General features: G+C 39.9%; 1 protein-coding gene across 1 annotated transcript in view; it reads left to right on the forward strand.

Annotated features, from left to right (window-relative positions):
- Positions 1–14,964, forward strand: part of Mccc2 (methylcrotonyl-CoA carboxylase subunit 2) — a 68,119-nt gene extending 53,155 nt beyond the window's left edge. Inside the window, exons 12-17 of the mRNA XM_003461610.5 lie at positions 2,199–2,275; positions 4,421–4,487; positions 6,386–6,542; positions 7,664–7,778; positions 9,824–9,909; positions 13,552–14,964. Coding sequence (XP_003461658.2) covers positions 2,199–2,275; positions 4,421–4,487; positions 6,386–6,542; positions 7,664–7,778; positions 9,824–9,909; positions 13,552–13,669 — 620 coding nt within the window. The 3' untranslated portion in view covers positions 13,670–14,964. The remainder of the gene's footprint in view (positions 1–2,198; positions 2,276–4,420; positions 4,488–6,385; positions 6,543–7,663; positions 7,779–9,823; positions 9,910–13,551) is intronic.
- The last annotated feature ends 651 nt before the right edge of the window (positions 14,965–15,615 follow it).

Consider the following 15,615-nt stretch of genomic DNA (forward strand, 5'->3'; position numbering starts at 1 on the left):
GAGCACAGGACAAGAATGCATGTCTGGGAAAACAAAATAATGTTTATAAAAGTCATTTCCTTTGTCTAAGGTATTAACAGTCTAGGCCTTCAAAGAAAAGGGCTTTAAACAGACTCTAGACTCAATATAATCCTTTTGGGTACAAAAGGCAGAATAAATATTGTGAATTTTACTTTGCCACGAGAAGCTTGAAAATACAGTAGTTATTCTGAAGGTAACAGATCACAACAGGAAAAAAAGAAGTAGATCCAAAAATCCATACCACAAATATACACTGAGGCTCCAGATAAATCTCAGCACTTTCTCCTCACTTGATTTGTGAGCAAGAGAAAGGTTCACACTGAGAGTAGAATTTATGTTTCTGTGTTTAGGTGTTTTAAGTGATTAAAAGCTTTTTGGCTGATACATAGATAGGATTTTGTCACTAATAGTTTAAAACAAGTTGCAGCTTTTCTGCTTTCTCTAAAGATGGATGGGCTGTTCTTGTCATCAGCTTTTATATGTTTGCCCAGTATTTGCTAAAAGACTTGTGATACCTTTGTCCTCCCAGCATGCCAGGAGCATATCCAACTCTGCTTGCCTGTCCCAGAATTCAAATAAGGTTGGGGTAAGCAGAGTACAGAGGAGGAGAAGGTGGGAAAGGTGATGGGGTAGAATTCTCTGTGCCTCAGGGCCCCTGGCAGTCTCCTGCTGCCCTTCACACTGTTGTTTCTTGCAAGGGCGCGTCTGTGTTTGGGTCTACCAGTTGGTGAAGAGCTTAAGTCGCTGGTCACATCTGGAAGCCTCCAGCTGGATGCTTCCAGCGTCCAAGTGTTGGCCACTGGCAGCACCTTCAGGGGAGGCCTTGGGATAGATCGGGGTCTGGATGGTGGCTCTGTGGGTACACAGGACTGTTGGAAAGTTTGGAATTGCTTCTGTGAGTGGGTATGCACCACAGGCTTTTGGCTAGGACCTTGGGCCTGAAGGACGAGGAGAAATTTAGGTGGCCATCTAGTCCATGTTGTTTTACCACCTTAATACATAAATATGATGAGTTAAAGAAATAATATTTCAAGATGCAGCTGGAGTAAAGAACAAAAGCACATCTTTAAAAATCGAGCATCTGGCCTATCCAGTTGGAATGCTCTTACTGTTTGTTTTTGTCCCGTGGTGCTCTGGGTGCCGACTTTGTGTCCGGCATGCACTGTGCAGCTAGAGTGGAGGCACGGGCTCTGGGACAGGGACTTTTGCTGCCAGCTGTTTTGGGCCTACTCTTGCGTGCCCGGGGACTCGGGCTCAGGCTCCCAGTCCACAGCATGCATTCCCAGGTAGAAGCAGGCTTGTGGCTGAGCACTCTGGAGGGCTCCCTAGCCCAGCTCTTCTGATTTGTAAAATAGTTACATTCTCTGAACCACCCCAAATACCTGCTTCACAAAATAACATTTTCCTCTCTTCTTCCTTGTCCCCTCCTTCCTCTCTTCTCTGCAGAAGGCAGGTGTTTGGGGTGGTAGTGGAGGTGGAGACAACATATAAATGACTTTTGTGCCAGGGATTTAGCTTAGCAGTATAAAAACCTGCCTGGTGAGTGCAAGGTTGTGAGTTCTATCCCTGGTACCAAAAAAAAAAAAAAAAAAAAAAAAAAAGACATTTGTGAAAGGTGAAAGAAGCATCCAAAAGCACAGCAAATAAAAGTAGAGTGACCCATTCTTCTAACTGGATTTCTTACTTACTGCTTGTTACCTCCAGCCTCCAGTCTTCACTGTTCTTGGGTTTTTTTTTTTTCCTTGTTGTTGTTATTTTAGCTGAGTTAATCTTTTTTTAATTTTAAAGGCCTGTTGTTACATGGGCAGTTTTGATCAAGTTGGTCAGTAGCTCTGACCTTGTCCCTCTCAATTCTGGTGTGTGCCACACTGAGATATAAGTTAGATGATTAAGTGAATGGCAGGCTTACCAATCATTAACCAAAACAAGCAATCAGCAGCCGATGGAAAACTATGCAACATGCAGCTTTTGGAAAACAAAAGAATAAAGAATAAAAAAATAAAAATAAATCAGATTGTGGTACTTCAGTTCTTAAAAAATTGTGACATTATCTACTTGATACTCTGGGTATAATTTTTACATTCTAAACTTTGTCTGAAATTAAAGAACATGTAAATATGCTTCTGTTGTGAATTAAAGCCCTCTGAAAATTTTCTTTTGAAATTTTTTTTTTTGAGGATTTGCTCGAATATTTGGATACCCGGTAGGTGTCATTGGAAACAATGGAGTTCTGTTTTCTGAATCTGCAAAAAAGGCAAGTACTATGAAAATGTTTCAATATTTACAGTTTTAATTTAACATTAATTTTTGAAGGTCAAAAAATGAATTAAAATTTATTACATGAAAGCTTTATAGTGTTTAGCAAGACACCTTTCCAGAACAGTGTGTGTGTGTCAGTATGGGGAAGTTCTGTGAGTGGATGAAGTCATATGAACTATCTGCAGCACTATTAAAAGTCCAAGTGTACTTGCTTTGGGAGAATTCTTAGGAGCTCCCTGAGTTAACACTGCTTTTGAGGACATACCTGTGTCCTGAGAAGGTGGGGAACTCTTGTCCAGAAAGGTCTCCTCTGCTGGGGTGCTGTGTTAGTGGGGTTCAGCCTGCTCTTCAGGTGCTGCGGGATGTGAGCTGTTTGTTCCCTTCTGTTCCATCATCCATTTATCTTTACTTTTTTGGAAATGGGAAGATAGTAGATCTATATTTCTAGTGTTCTGGCTTTAAAAGAGAGAGTTCCTGAATATCATTGAACTTAATATTTGATTTATTAAGAGGCAGATGTTTAATCCTGTCTTTCCTTTTCAGTAAGGTATAGTGTCCCTTGCTAATACAGATAACAGGTAGTTAAGCTTTTTCATACCCTAATTAAGGAAGAATTAGTCTTTGGTAAAAGAATATTTTATCAATAAAAGTTTCTATATTTTACTGTTATCAATTCTGTCAGATCAACTATAAAATGAAAACAAGGAAGTAAAAATAAAAATCATCCATAATCATGTTACAAAGAATCTTTACTGATAATTTATTATGGTTCTTTAGTTTTTTCTTTAAAAAAAACCAGAAATATATATTACCATATACATTGGTACCTTGGTTCAAAACTTAATTCTCTCCATGATTCTGGTTGCATACCACATTGGATGAGAACAGAATCAAATCTCCCCGCTAATGTCAACATTGAGCCTAACCACTAAATTTGATTGGTTCTCATCCAATTTAGTTTGTGACCTGAATCATGGAAAGAATTAAATTCTTGAACCATGGCACTACTGTACATACTGAGGGTTTCTCACAGTAATAAATATTTCTGAAATACTGTTTGTTTTCATTTTTTGAGACGTGGTCATTGTCTCCCTGTATAGTTTAGGCTGGCCTTGAACTCATTATGTAGTCCATGCTGGCCTAGATCTCATGGCAGTTCTCTTGCCTTAGCCTCCCAAGTACTGAGATTACAGGTGTACACCACCACACCAGGCTCTGAATAATAACCTTAATGAATATATAATATACTTCCTCTAACAGATTTCTCTATTAGGCTGAGGCTAGACAAACTATCTGATTTTATCTATTGACTTAGTTCAGATAAACTCAGGAGGTCTTATATTAGGCCTGAGTCTGACATTTCATTTGTTGATATAAACCCCGAAGCTCTGTGAGATTTCCACATTCCTATAAACATAGTCACATTGAGGTTGAACAATTACTTTACAGTTTTATAGCTGCCAGGACATTTCTAGGTAAAGGCATCTGCAAACAAATGATGAAGGAAATGGCTTATAAGAATTTCTTGCTCACATGATCTTTAGAGGATGAGGAAAGAATAGTTATGTTTTTGGATCAATAAATATTTTTCTAAACTCAAGAAAATCTCTAATACTCTCCTAGTCCAAGAATCATATTTAGTATATAGTCTGATAAGAAAGAAGTATTTTACTGTAACCTTGATACACAAAGGAATTTCAAATGGTCGTCACAATGTAAATGTCATCCTTGATATCCTAGAAGGGTTCATATTCTACCTTTTCTCCATGGAGAACTAGAGAATTAATTACAGCAAAGTCTCTCAGTTCTCGTGGGTAGTAGTTTTTCTGTCGTTTCACTTGGTCTTTAGAATAATGTTAGAAACTGACTTTATCTCTGACACAGCAGCTGTCGATAGCCACATGCTGGTGATTACACAAGCATTTGGGCAAAATAAGTATAGTGCAAACTACAATCAGACTTCTCCTGCTCACAGTGAGCACTGGTATACTGTTGTCACTGTTGATAGATGGTCACACTGGTCAGACAAAAGTTATTTCTTCTTGCCTTTGACCTGAATTGTGGTTTTTTGTAGGGTGCACCAAGATTGTGGGCCTAATTACCCTTTTTAAAAAAAGATTTGTATATTATTTGTTTATAGGGTGCTCACTTCATCCAGCTGTGCTGCCAAAGAAATACTCCTCTGCTGTTCCTTCAGAACATTACTGGTGAGAAAGTAGCATAATCAGTTTGGCGATGTGTATTATTGAGGTAATGATGCTTTTTGACTCTTAAGGAATGTAACGACCAGTATGAGTTCTGCCACCTCGTTGACACTGTGTCCAAAGATAACCTTTTCATGGTGGATGGATTTTTAAGTCTCTTCCAGCTCTAGAGTTCTCTTTTCCAAATTCTGTGATTGTCTGCTCTGTGTGTGTTTTGCACTGCGTGTGACATAGGGAGGCACTGTTGCAGGTATGTCGGCAAGCAGAGGATTCTTTCCCGTCTTCTAAGTCACATGTGGTTGCCTGCAGTTCAGAGGACTAGAAGTCTACAGTCAGTGGTGGGCTCCCTCAGGCCTTTCTGAGGTGGCCAAGTTGGCTCTTGGCAGTGAGCAGGGCTTTAAATAGTAGTAATGTAAGAATATCTTCCTCCTGTGTCTGCTCAGGTTTAAGATACTTGATTAGATGAATTTTAAAGAGTGGTTATATTCAGATGGCAACTCATGTACAAGGGCAGACTAAAAGAACTCTGAAATTTAGTTAATCTAGGGATCCACTTTTTAATTGTCACATACCACCTTAAGTTAAATACAGTACTCAGGAGATGCCTACTTTTTCATTTTGTTTTGTTTTGGCCATATTGGGACCAGAGAACAGAGGCTGAGTTTAGTTTTGCAAGACTGCATTTGAGGAATGTGTGAGATAACCATTTGCCTCTGAATAAATCTTGGGCATAGAAGAGGTGTCTTAGCTGGGGATGAAAATGTAGGCATCATTAGAGCTTGCGGTAGTATTTAAAGCTGTGGGAATAGACAGGAACATTCCAGAGAGAAAACTCAAGGGTAGTCTTTGTGAAATTCTGGGAATTTCCAAATAGCTAAGAATAAAGAAGGAAAAGGAACATGATTGTGCAGTTGTTTTTATGGTGAGAAGGTGGAATCCAGAGAGCCAGCTCAGCCGGCTTCCCTCTGTTCCTTTGAAGGTAGAACAACAGAGAGAAGGGTGGGGAGGGTGGAGGGTAAGCGCTAGAAGACAATGAGTATATGGCTATGTAAGTTGCAGGTATTGCAGGGAGTCTGGAAGCACTAGCTACAGGAGTGCTGAGCTGCTCTGAGAGACAGCTGAGGAGGACGTGAGCAGGCCGGGCCGCTCTGTCGCAGTTCCTGTGCCGGGGCAGTGAGCACAGGGCACCGTTAGAGTCGGCTGAACTGAACCGGATGGCGAGGTGCAGGGGAGCCAAAGAGCAAACTGAGGCAGTCAGTTCAAGCACACAGATGAGAGCAGCCTGTGCTGCAGATGGCAGGGAGATAGGTACAGCGGGTCTCTGGGTGATGGTGATGAGGGTGCTGTCCAAGTCCTGGTGGTGCATGGTACAGCTGGAGAGAGGTTCAGAGGGCTGGGTGTGAAGAAGCAATCACAGTGCTAGAAAAACATTTTATCTTTGCTACGAGTCGCTGGCAGGGATTCTGTGTGTCTCCATGAAACATTAATCCTCACTTCATCAAAGTTTTAAAGCAGTGCTTCGGAAGGAATATTTTTAAACCAGGTCAGTGAATATGATGCTATCCCGCTTGGGCTTTCTCCTTATCTGTCCCTGTCACAGTCTCTCATCGTCAAGCCACTGCTTTGAGGTGACTGCTTAAAGACGGACAACTTTCTTTTGCAGTCTGAAGGTCTCCTTTGTATCCCAGTGAACCATTTTAAGGAAATTTTAAAAGTGCTGAGAGGAAGTTTTATTTTACTTTTCAAAGCAAACTTTTTGGGTATATTTCACATACGAATATTTTGTTTGTACAAGAGGCTGGCAGTAATGTGAAAGACAAGATGTTGTTTGTGCCTTGGTGGAGCTAAATTCTGTTCATTAATCTTATCACCCCAAAGTTCTGTTTTGTTCTCTTTCCTAGGATTCATGGTTGGTAAAGACTATGAAGCTGAGGGCATTGCCAAAGATGGTGCCAAGATGGTGACTGCGGTAGCCTGTGCCAAAGTACCGAAGATAACTGTCATCATTGGGGGGTCCTATGGGGCTGGAAACTATGGAATGTGTGGCAGAGCTTACAGGTAGGTGGATATGATGACTTTCTCTGAAAGAAAGAAACATGCTTCAAGTATAATGTAAGTGGTCAGTTGTGTCAGCTGTGAGCTATAGAATGGCATTCCCAAATCTTGATCAGTTGCACTCTAATTTGTATCTTCCAGGGATAAAAGTAAATCAGATGTTTAAGATACTATTTGGAAAAATCTACAGTGGGACCCAGGAAATACTGTAAATAGTAATGAAAACATTACACATTAGGACTTATGTGATGCAACTAAGATCTTGTTTTAAGAAAGGTCTGTATCTTTAAATGTATGTAGTATACTGGAGAAGGAAGTAAGGCTGAAAATTAATGAGCCAAACATCCATTTCAGGAAGAATAGCAGATTAAACCCAAGAACAGTGGAAAGGAGGTAATAAACAGCAAACGTAAGATAAGTCAGAAAAGCCCAAAGTTGTTTGTTTGAAAGATGAATGCACTTGATAATTCCTTTGTGGTACCAACCGTAAAAAAGAGAAGGTACATGTAAGCCATATCAGGAGTGGAAACAAGATAAGGCTGCAGATAACAAGGCGATGTTAGAACACTTTTAGACCCAGAATGAACTGCTGCAGAGCTTGGAAATCATGTTACATATACAGGCAATGCAAATTGCTCTGTGGTGGGTTACAGGCACTTTTTCTTTTGAGTCAGGCTCTTTCTGTGTAGCCTGGGCTGACCTTGAGCTCCAGGGGATCCTCCTGCATCAGCTTCCTGAGTGCTGGGGTTACAGGCATGCACCATCACGCTTGGCCAAGGCACTTTTTTTTTTTTTTCAGTACTGGGAATTAAACCCAAGGTATTTGCGCTAGAGCTACATTGCAACTCATTTTTTATTTTTTATTTTGAGACAGGGTCTCATTATATTGCCTAGGCTGGCGTCAAACTTGTGATTCTCCTGCCTTAATCTCCCAAGTGATTGAATCACAGATGGGCATCACCATACTTTTCTTGGACATGAATTTTGTTTTTAATTCTTCAGATGATAATGATGTACAGTAGAAAATAAAAACCACTCATTCAAAAAGCAAACCTGGCTTCTGAAAAAAAAAAATCTCTGTACTGTGTTTTAAATGAATTCAATCATTCTTTTTTTCCTCCAAGCCCAAGATTTCTCTACATGTGGCCAAACGCTCGTATCTCAGTGATGGGAGGAGAGCAGGCAGCCAATGTGTTAGCCACTGTAGCCAAGGACCAAAGAGCACGGGAGGGAAAACAGGTGAGTGATGTTTCTTCCCATCTGGGTTTGGCTTTCACCAAGGAATGCTGAGGAGCCCTGGAGCAGAGGACTCAGAATTCTGCTGTGTCTAGGGGAGGGTCACAGTGGTGGTGAACCTAAGGCATGTGTGCCATAGCTGGTGGTTTGTTATCGTTGAAAGCTCTAAAAGGTTTGCTATCCTGGCAGGAGATGACCCAAGAGCTGGGACATGGATTTAGGCAAATGCATGTAGGCTTACTTTTTTGTTATTTATTTACTTTTTGTTTTTGTGGTTCTGGAAATTGAACCCAGGGCGTCACTCATGCTAGGCAAGGGCTCTGCCACTGAGCTATATCCCAGCCATTCTGTCTTTATCTTTTAAAGCTGTTTCTTTTGAGGTGCTTTTGTGGTTGTTTAAGAAATTTTCAGAAACTGCCTGTGAGTGCCTAAGGCATGAACATATTTCATTCGTAGTCACGGTTAGTGAGATTTAAGTCACTCCAATTTTTCCCCTTGATTTTTCTGATGAAAGCAGCAGAATTCTGTTTTCTGCATTTTACTTTTAGATTGTGCCAAATACCACCTCGAGTGGGAGGCTCAGGCACCTTGTGAGCAGCAAGTGGCATCAGTGTCCCTGGACAATAGGAGAAAAGGTGGGGAGGGCACTACCAGAGAGGCAGGTTGGCAGGTGGCTGCTTTGGTATCTGTCTGAGAGGCTTCTGAATTTTTGCATTTTTCTTTTAAATTTTTTATTAGTTATAACTTTGTAACTATTTAGTGCAAGCCCCAAGCCTTAAATGTTAGTTCCTGAAGTTGCTCCCACATGAAAATGTGACATGGAAGAAGTGTGGCATTTTCAGGCGACGTCCTGCTGGTCATCTGGCCTACCACTTGGTTTGTGGGGTTGGGTTAACATCAAGCTCTGTCTGAGCCTCACACCCTTGATCGTCTTCACCAAGAAGCAGGAACTCCAGAGTTGCATCAAGCTTTTAGATTCACTTTAGCACCAACTACCATCAAAGTGTGTGTGTGTGTGTGTGTGTGTGTGTGTGTGTGTGTGTGTGTGTTTGTGTCAGGGTAGGAGGTTGATTGTGGAGGTAGAGAATGTACAGTATGAGGTTCAACCTGATAATCTGAAGACATACCTTAAATTCTGGCATGATAATCTCTTATTAAATAGTTATTCTTTGATTAGTTGACACACAAATATGCAAATACATCTTTTTATTCATGAAGGGAAAGTACAGTGTGTTACCGGTTCTCCATATATGTTCTTGATTTATAAAATGATATTAAAATGCTAAAGTGTTTATATCAAAGAAGGTAGGATTTATTTGAAATGAGTCATTTGTTTCTGGAGTAGAAAATTATTTTTTTTTAAAGCTTTGTATATCAAGTTTACTTACCCTATCATAACTATAACCGCTCCAAATGTGGTAAGTTTTTGTAAGTTGAAAATAGTTTTCCAGGTTTCAAATTAGTTCTGAAGGTTTTTATGTGTGAATTTATCACTTGATCCTTGTAATACTAGTGGGAAAGCCATTAACTTCTTTTTTTTTGAACACCATTAACTTTTTAATGGAAGAAAAATATCTCTTCATTACCTGGGAAATGAAAACTAGTTATTCAAGGTGAATTGCTTATTCAAGGAGGGGTTGACATTTGATCCCTCTAAGTTTTAAGTTTGCAAATTTTGGCTGTTTTGAATGAACATCTTATACTTCATCTTCTCAACCAGAGGCTGCTAGATGATGTTGCTATTTTGTTATATTGTGTAACTCCCACCTATTGTTGTACCATGCTGGAGTATGTGTAGTACCCTTGGTTTTGACTTTACATTAAATGGCCACAGGACATTACTTATGAGGAGGGAGGTACAATGGTGCACTAATTTGATATTTATGTCTGTGAAATTATGTATGTTGATGCATCACTTACGTGCTATATATCATTGCATGATAGTCTTAACATTATTACCTATGAGATTTGTTCTCTTTTGTGAGATTATCTGAGCAGTCTCCATTGTTCTGGTGAAGCTGACCTACTCATGGCCTCCTTTCTTTCAGTTCTCCAGTGCCGATGAAGCGGCTTTGAAAGAACCCGTCATTAAGAGGTTTGAAGAGGAAGGAAACCCGTACTATTCCAGTGCAAGGTGTGAGCCAGCGCCTGACTCCCTGATGGCAGCCTCTTGGCAGGCAGTGCTGATTCTCGGAGTGTTCGAGTTTTGTAGGAATCAGAGAGCATTACACTTAGTTTTGTACCTAAACTGTTGCCTTTCCTTCCTGGCTTTCTTGTGCCATCATCAGTCTGATTCTGCACTGCTCATCCCACCACCAGTTGGAGTTTGCAGTGACAGGTGGTGTCCTGTGGCCAGAGGTGGATGTTCTGGGAGCTGGGAATGCCAGTACAATCTTGGCTGTGTCATCCTCAGGAAGTGAATTCTAATTTTTACTTAAAAATGTGGATGCCTCCATTTTTACTTTGTTTTTACTCTGTTAGGCATGAAATTCATTGAACACATATTGGTGCTTGTTAACAAGTATGTTTTGCACACTCAGGAGGTGATTAGTCAGGGTCCACATATCAGTCCCAAGTAATTAGCTCATACACCATCACAGCTGTTGGTTGTTTGTTTTTTTATGCTACTTAATGAGGTAATAAATTTTCTGTGCCTGCCCCAGCTGGAGACTTGCTGGCATGCACTTTCAACAGCTCCAGCATTCTGCATCCTGAGAACTAATCTGAGCTTCATGTCTTTTCATCTTTTGGGCTGATGGGAGAAAAAAATGACTGTTTGTGTCTTAAAATTAGGTTATGCTGTGATTAACATTATTTACTGGTGCAGATGAAAAGAGAAAAAAAATCAAAAGTTAGAATCCATTTAAATAATTAGAACACATCATTTGTGGCCAACACCACTCTTAAGGCACTGGAATACAAAGACTAAACATCTGATTTCCTAGGCCATAATAAATTTGAGTTCAAATAATAACATTTGGGATTTTTATATTTATTTATTTTAGGTACTGGGCATTGAACTCACAACCTTGCACTTGTAAGGCAGGTGCTTATGCTGCTGTGCTAAACCCTGTCATAACATTTGGGATTTTAAAATAGCATTTGGGGGACTGTCTGTCCCCTGTGTAATGAATTTTTTGTTTTTTTTTTTACAGATTGACAGACATATTTTGTTGTGTTGGGTCATTGAATCATTTCATTAAGGACAGTATTTTTTTTTTAAGCATTCTTTTTTTTTTGGTCCTTTTCCTTTTTATCGGTACCAGGGATCGAACTCCGACTGCCTGCTTGCAAGGCAGGCGCTTATGCCGCTGAGCTAAATCCCCAGCCAAGGACAGTATATTTTATAGTCTTTGATTTTCTTTTTGCCATCATGCAAGGGGTTTTGGTTGCGATCTGTAGAGGCAAGGAAGCAGTAGAGAGCTATGTGAGAATTTAAGGTCATATGTGAAGTACACATTGTAAGCTCATGGACAGTTTTTCTTTATGTAGGATTTTGACTGAATTACACTGAGACCATTGAAATATGAAACTTCAAAAACTAGATCTTGTGTGAGCCACGAGCTTGTCTTTCTGCACTAGCGATGATAAAGGACATGTTGAGAGTAAGGTTGTGTCCTTTATTTCCATGCACATATTGTTATTATTTTTAGTGGATAGCATGCAAGGCAAGACAGCACATGACCCAGATAGACTTAGCTTCTGAAATAAATCTTCAAAGACAGAAAAGTTTATCCAGTAATTCGTAGATGCCGAACCCACCTGCTGAAGTGGTACTGGGAGGCAGCAATTTTTCTTCAACATGCAAGGATTTTCAGGCTGGCTCAGGGTAGTATCCTTGGTTTATTAAGTCTTAGATTAACAGTGTTCCCTGGCTTGCCAGTGCTTTCACATAGCTGGGGCATTGCCTGCTCCTGGAACCTTCATGTGTTTTCACTCTGCAGTGCTGGGGGTGGAAGCCAGGCTCTCACGCATGCTGAGCACCAGACCTCTAAGCTCCAGCCCCAGCCCCTCCAATGTTTTTCTTAATGCTTACGTGATTCATATATAACTGCCAGTTTGCTTCTGCTAATTGTTTTATAGTCCAGCTTTATCGAGCATTTGATTAGAGCCCTTTACTTGGAGTAGCCTTTAATGGACATCATTGATGAGCCCCTCCATCACTGTGTGTGGAGGGTCACAGGCTGCAGACCTCAGAAGGGACACAATCAGTTCACCTGTGTACAAATTACATGCTTTCTTTTTATTGGCTACTGATGTTTTAGGGTCCCTATGATGAATATTTTATAAGCAAAGATTTGATTTCTGTCTGTCGATGGAAGAATGGTGTAATGATTGATGTGATATCCAGATAGTGAAGGCAGTTTGTTTAAAGAAAGCAAAACTGACCATGTCTCAAAATATAGTAACAAAAGGGCTGGGAATGTAGCAAAAATAACTACATTTGGGAGTATTTTTTATTAGTAAAATGTATTGAATCACACTGAGTAACTTACAGTTTTTTAAGAATTATGGGAGATTCGGAGTAGACAGATAAGGACTTGAGATTATTACCTGGGGTAATGTTCTCTTTCTAGATTAATGACAGAAACAACAGCTTGGTATGTACATTTCTCTGGGCAAAAAGGGAAGTTTTTTGTGGGATATGTAAAAATATTTTTAAATCAGGGATTATTTTCAGATTTCAGCTTTAAACTCAGTGTGACATTTTGTGGTTGCCAGGGAAAAGTCATGTTATTCCCCCACCCCTTTTCTTCTTTTGCCTTAATAAGTTATACTGGAAAGGATCTTTGACCAGTTCTCAGAAATCTGCTTTTTCTTAATGTGTGCAAATCTGCTTTTTCTATTCCATGGGATAGATGTGCCAGTTTAATTATTTAACTACTACGTTATTAGCTAAGATTATTATTTCTCACATCTTGCTGTGGTTTATCATAGTGATAATGCAAGCAGGATTGTTTTCACATGCTTGGGAGTGTTATTTATATGTAAGTATGTATGTATTTATTTAGAGTTTTTGAGACAGGACCTCCTTTTGTAGCTAGGCTGGCCTTGAACCTACTATGTAGCCCAGGCTGACCCTGAGAGAGTTTTGTTTTGTTGGTTTGGTTTTTTTGAGGCAGAGGCTCACAATGTAGTTCCGGCTGGCCTTGAACTCACTTTGTAGTCCAGGCTGGCTTTAAACTCATGGCACTGGGATTATAGGCATGCGCCACTACACCCAGCAAGAGTATTAGTTTTAATATGAATCCGTGAAGTTGGCCTTACTGAGTTAAAATGTATATATTAATAATATGTACCAGATTACCTCCCACAGAGATTATGCATTCCCACCATTGTACAAAAATATCTTTCAGGCCGGCTGTGGTGGGGCATGCCTGTAATCCAGCAACTGAGAGGCTGAGACAGGAAGATTGGGATGAGTTCTAGGCCCATCTGGGCTTTTTGGTGACTTCAAGACCAACCTGAATTACATAGTGAGAAAGTATCTCAACAAAACAAAAAGCAAATCAAAACAAAACACAGTAAAATGCCTCTTTCAGCTCCACTCATGAACCACATTTTTGGATCTTTGTAAATATAGTGGATGAAAAATGATACTTTAGTATAGTTTAATTTTCCTTCCCACTGTAGAGTGTGATGTCCATGTGAGATTCCGGAACAAGGTGCTCACCTGAGGTCCACATCTTACTGATGTAGGCTCTGCTTGGCATAGTGCGTCTTGGTGGTGGTTTGGTGGCAAAGTTCCTCATAACTCATTTTCCTTCTTGGGCAGGCTGTGGGATGACGGCATTATTGATCCGGCCGACACCAGACTGGTCGTGGGTCTCAGTATCAGTGCAGCCCTCAACGCACCCATCCAGAAGACTGAATTTGGCGTCTTGAGGATGTAACTGGAGTCAAACATTTGGAATAGCTTTAAAGTCTGAAGTTGTTTAAACATGCAACTGTTACAATAATATTTTTCCTAAACAGTGCATTGTGTTTTTCTACCTTTAAAAAAAAAAAAACCAATTCCTTTTAAAGTTTCTTAGAGAAATTTCTCTATGGCTCAGTTTTACTGACTATGAAATGAAGAAAATAATTTACTACTATTGTTTTTATCCAACAAGAAGTATGAAAAAACCCTATAATCTGTAAATTCCTGCTATTATTGAGATCATTAATATAAAGTTATATCTCCAATGAAATGATCATTTTGCTGACGATGCTTCATCATATTTTGGCACAGTTTTAAAAATCATGTATTACTTTTCCCTTCAGCCACTCTGCCATCTCCCTCCCATGGAAATCAGATCACCTGTGTCTGTGCCCTGGCTCTTTCTTCCCATTCTGTCTTCCCTCTGTCACTGGCTTCCACCACCAGCAGTTGCCCCAGGGATCCCGAGATCCTGGTGCTGTGAAATCAGTTGGCTGCCCCTGACCTTAGCAGAGGGAACCTAGCTCACTGTCATGATTTTCACTGGTGGCCCTGAGCACATTCTTGTTCTAAAAGAGACAACGTGCAAATACCTATTTTTAAAAATTGTGGTTAGACATGTATAAATTTATCTCAACCATTTATTTTTATCTTTTCTCTTTTCATTGGTGTATGTTTGCAATATGTACTAAATATATTCACTGTGAGGAATGGATGGGTGTGCATATCACATCTTGATAATTTTTATTTCTCCTTTCCCACCTCTCCCTCATCCCTTCTCCCATCCCTAGATCCTTTCCCATTGCCACAGGCTTTCTTTCTGTTTCCTATCTATCTTTTATGTTGCTGTTTAAATTTATTTATATTTTGAGTTTCTTACATAAAGAAACCATGCAGTATTTACACTTCTATGTCTGATTTACTTTGCAAAGCATTATGGTCACAAGGTGAATCCATTATCCTAAAAGTGACTCAAAATAACCTTACACCTGAAGAATGTCCACTTCACTATTTTTAAGCTCAGTGTCATTAAATACCTTCATTTGTGCAACCATCACCACCATCCATGTCTAGAGTTTTATGCTGTGTCTCCAATGCCTGCCATTTGCACATGTGTAGTATTTGTTGAATGAATAAATAAATGGAAAAAATTGTAAATTGAAAATTGTAACTACTGTCATGAGGCCACAAAGATTTAAATTGAGTGATCTGATATATGATTTCATGTGACCATCAGATATTTTCTTAATAAAATTAACATTTCAAACATTTGTGTAATATTCAATTTAGGTTGCATTTCTGTATCATTTAGTTTATTGAGGGGCAGACAAGATTATAATTCTGAGGTAGCTAGTATTATCAGAAAGAACACAATTCATTTAAAAAATATTTTTGAAAGGTACAAGTCCACTTCTATGCATCTACTTTTCATTAGTTTAAATCCTTGAGTTTAAATCCACATCAAAAGGGTCCTATGTCTTAGCTTTTCTAGGAAGTGGCTTTGGAATTTCCCGCTGCTCCGGCTAGCACACGTCACCCCTCCCCAGATGACTCTGGCTTTGTCCAGTTTGCTGCCAGGAGTCATGGTGCCATCTTTGCTTCGTACATGGAAGCACATCGCTTGACCCAGTAGATTCTGGTCCCATCTTAGGCATGAACCCCTTGTGTTCGTAGGACTGTGTGTGCCCTTCAGTCTTGTGAGCCTGGCGCCGAGCCAGCATCAACAGGGCTGCGCCATAGTCCACCAAACTCTGCCTTTTCAGGATCCTCCCAGAGGGTTTTGCAGGCTCGAAGGTGGAGAAACCACATTAAGTATCTTTAGATCATTACTTTTTCAATTAAAATTTGCATCAATGTCAGAAAACAAAATGATTTTCTTTATCAAGATGAGATGATACTCCTTTCTCCAGCAATTCAAGG

The sequence above is a fragment of the Cavia porcellus genome, unplaced genomic scaffold (assembly GCF_034190915.1).
Source record: "Cavia porcellus strain 051 isolate PalLab524CR breed Dunkin Hartley unplaced genomic scaffold, mCavPor4.1 scaffold_11, whole genome shotgun sequence".
NCBI classification, from domain to species: Eukaryota; Metazoa; Chordata; class Mammalia; order Rodentia; family Caviidae; genus Cavia; species Cavia porcellus.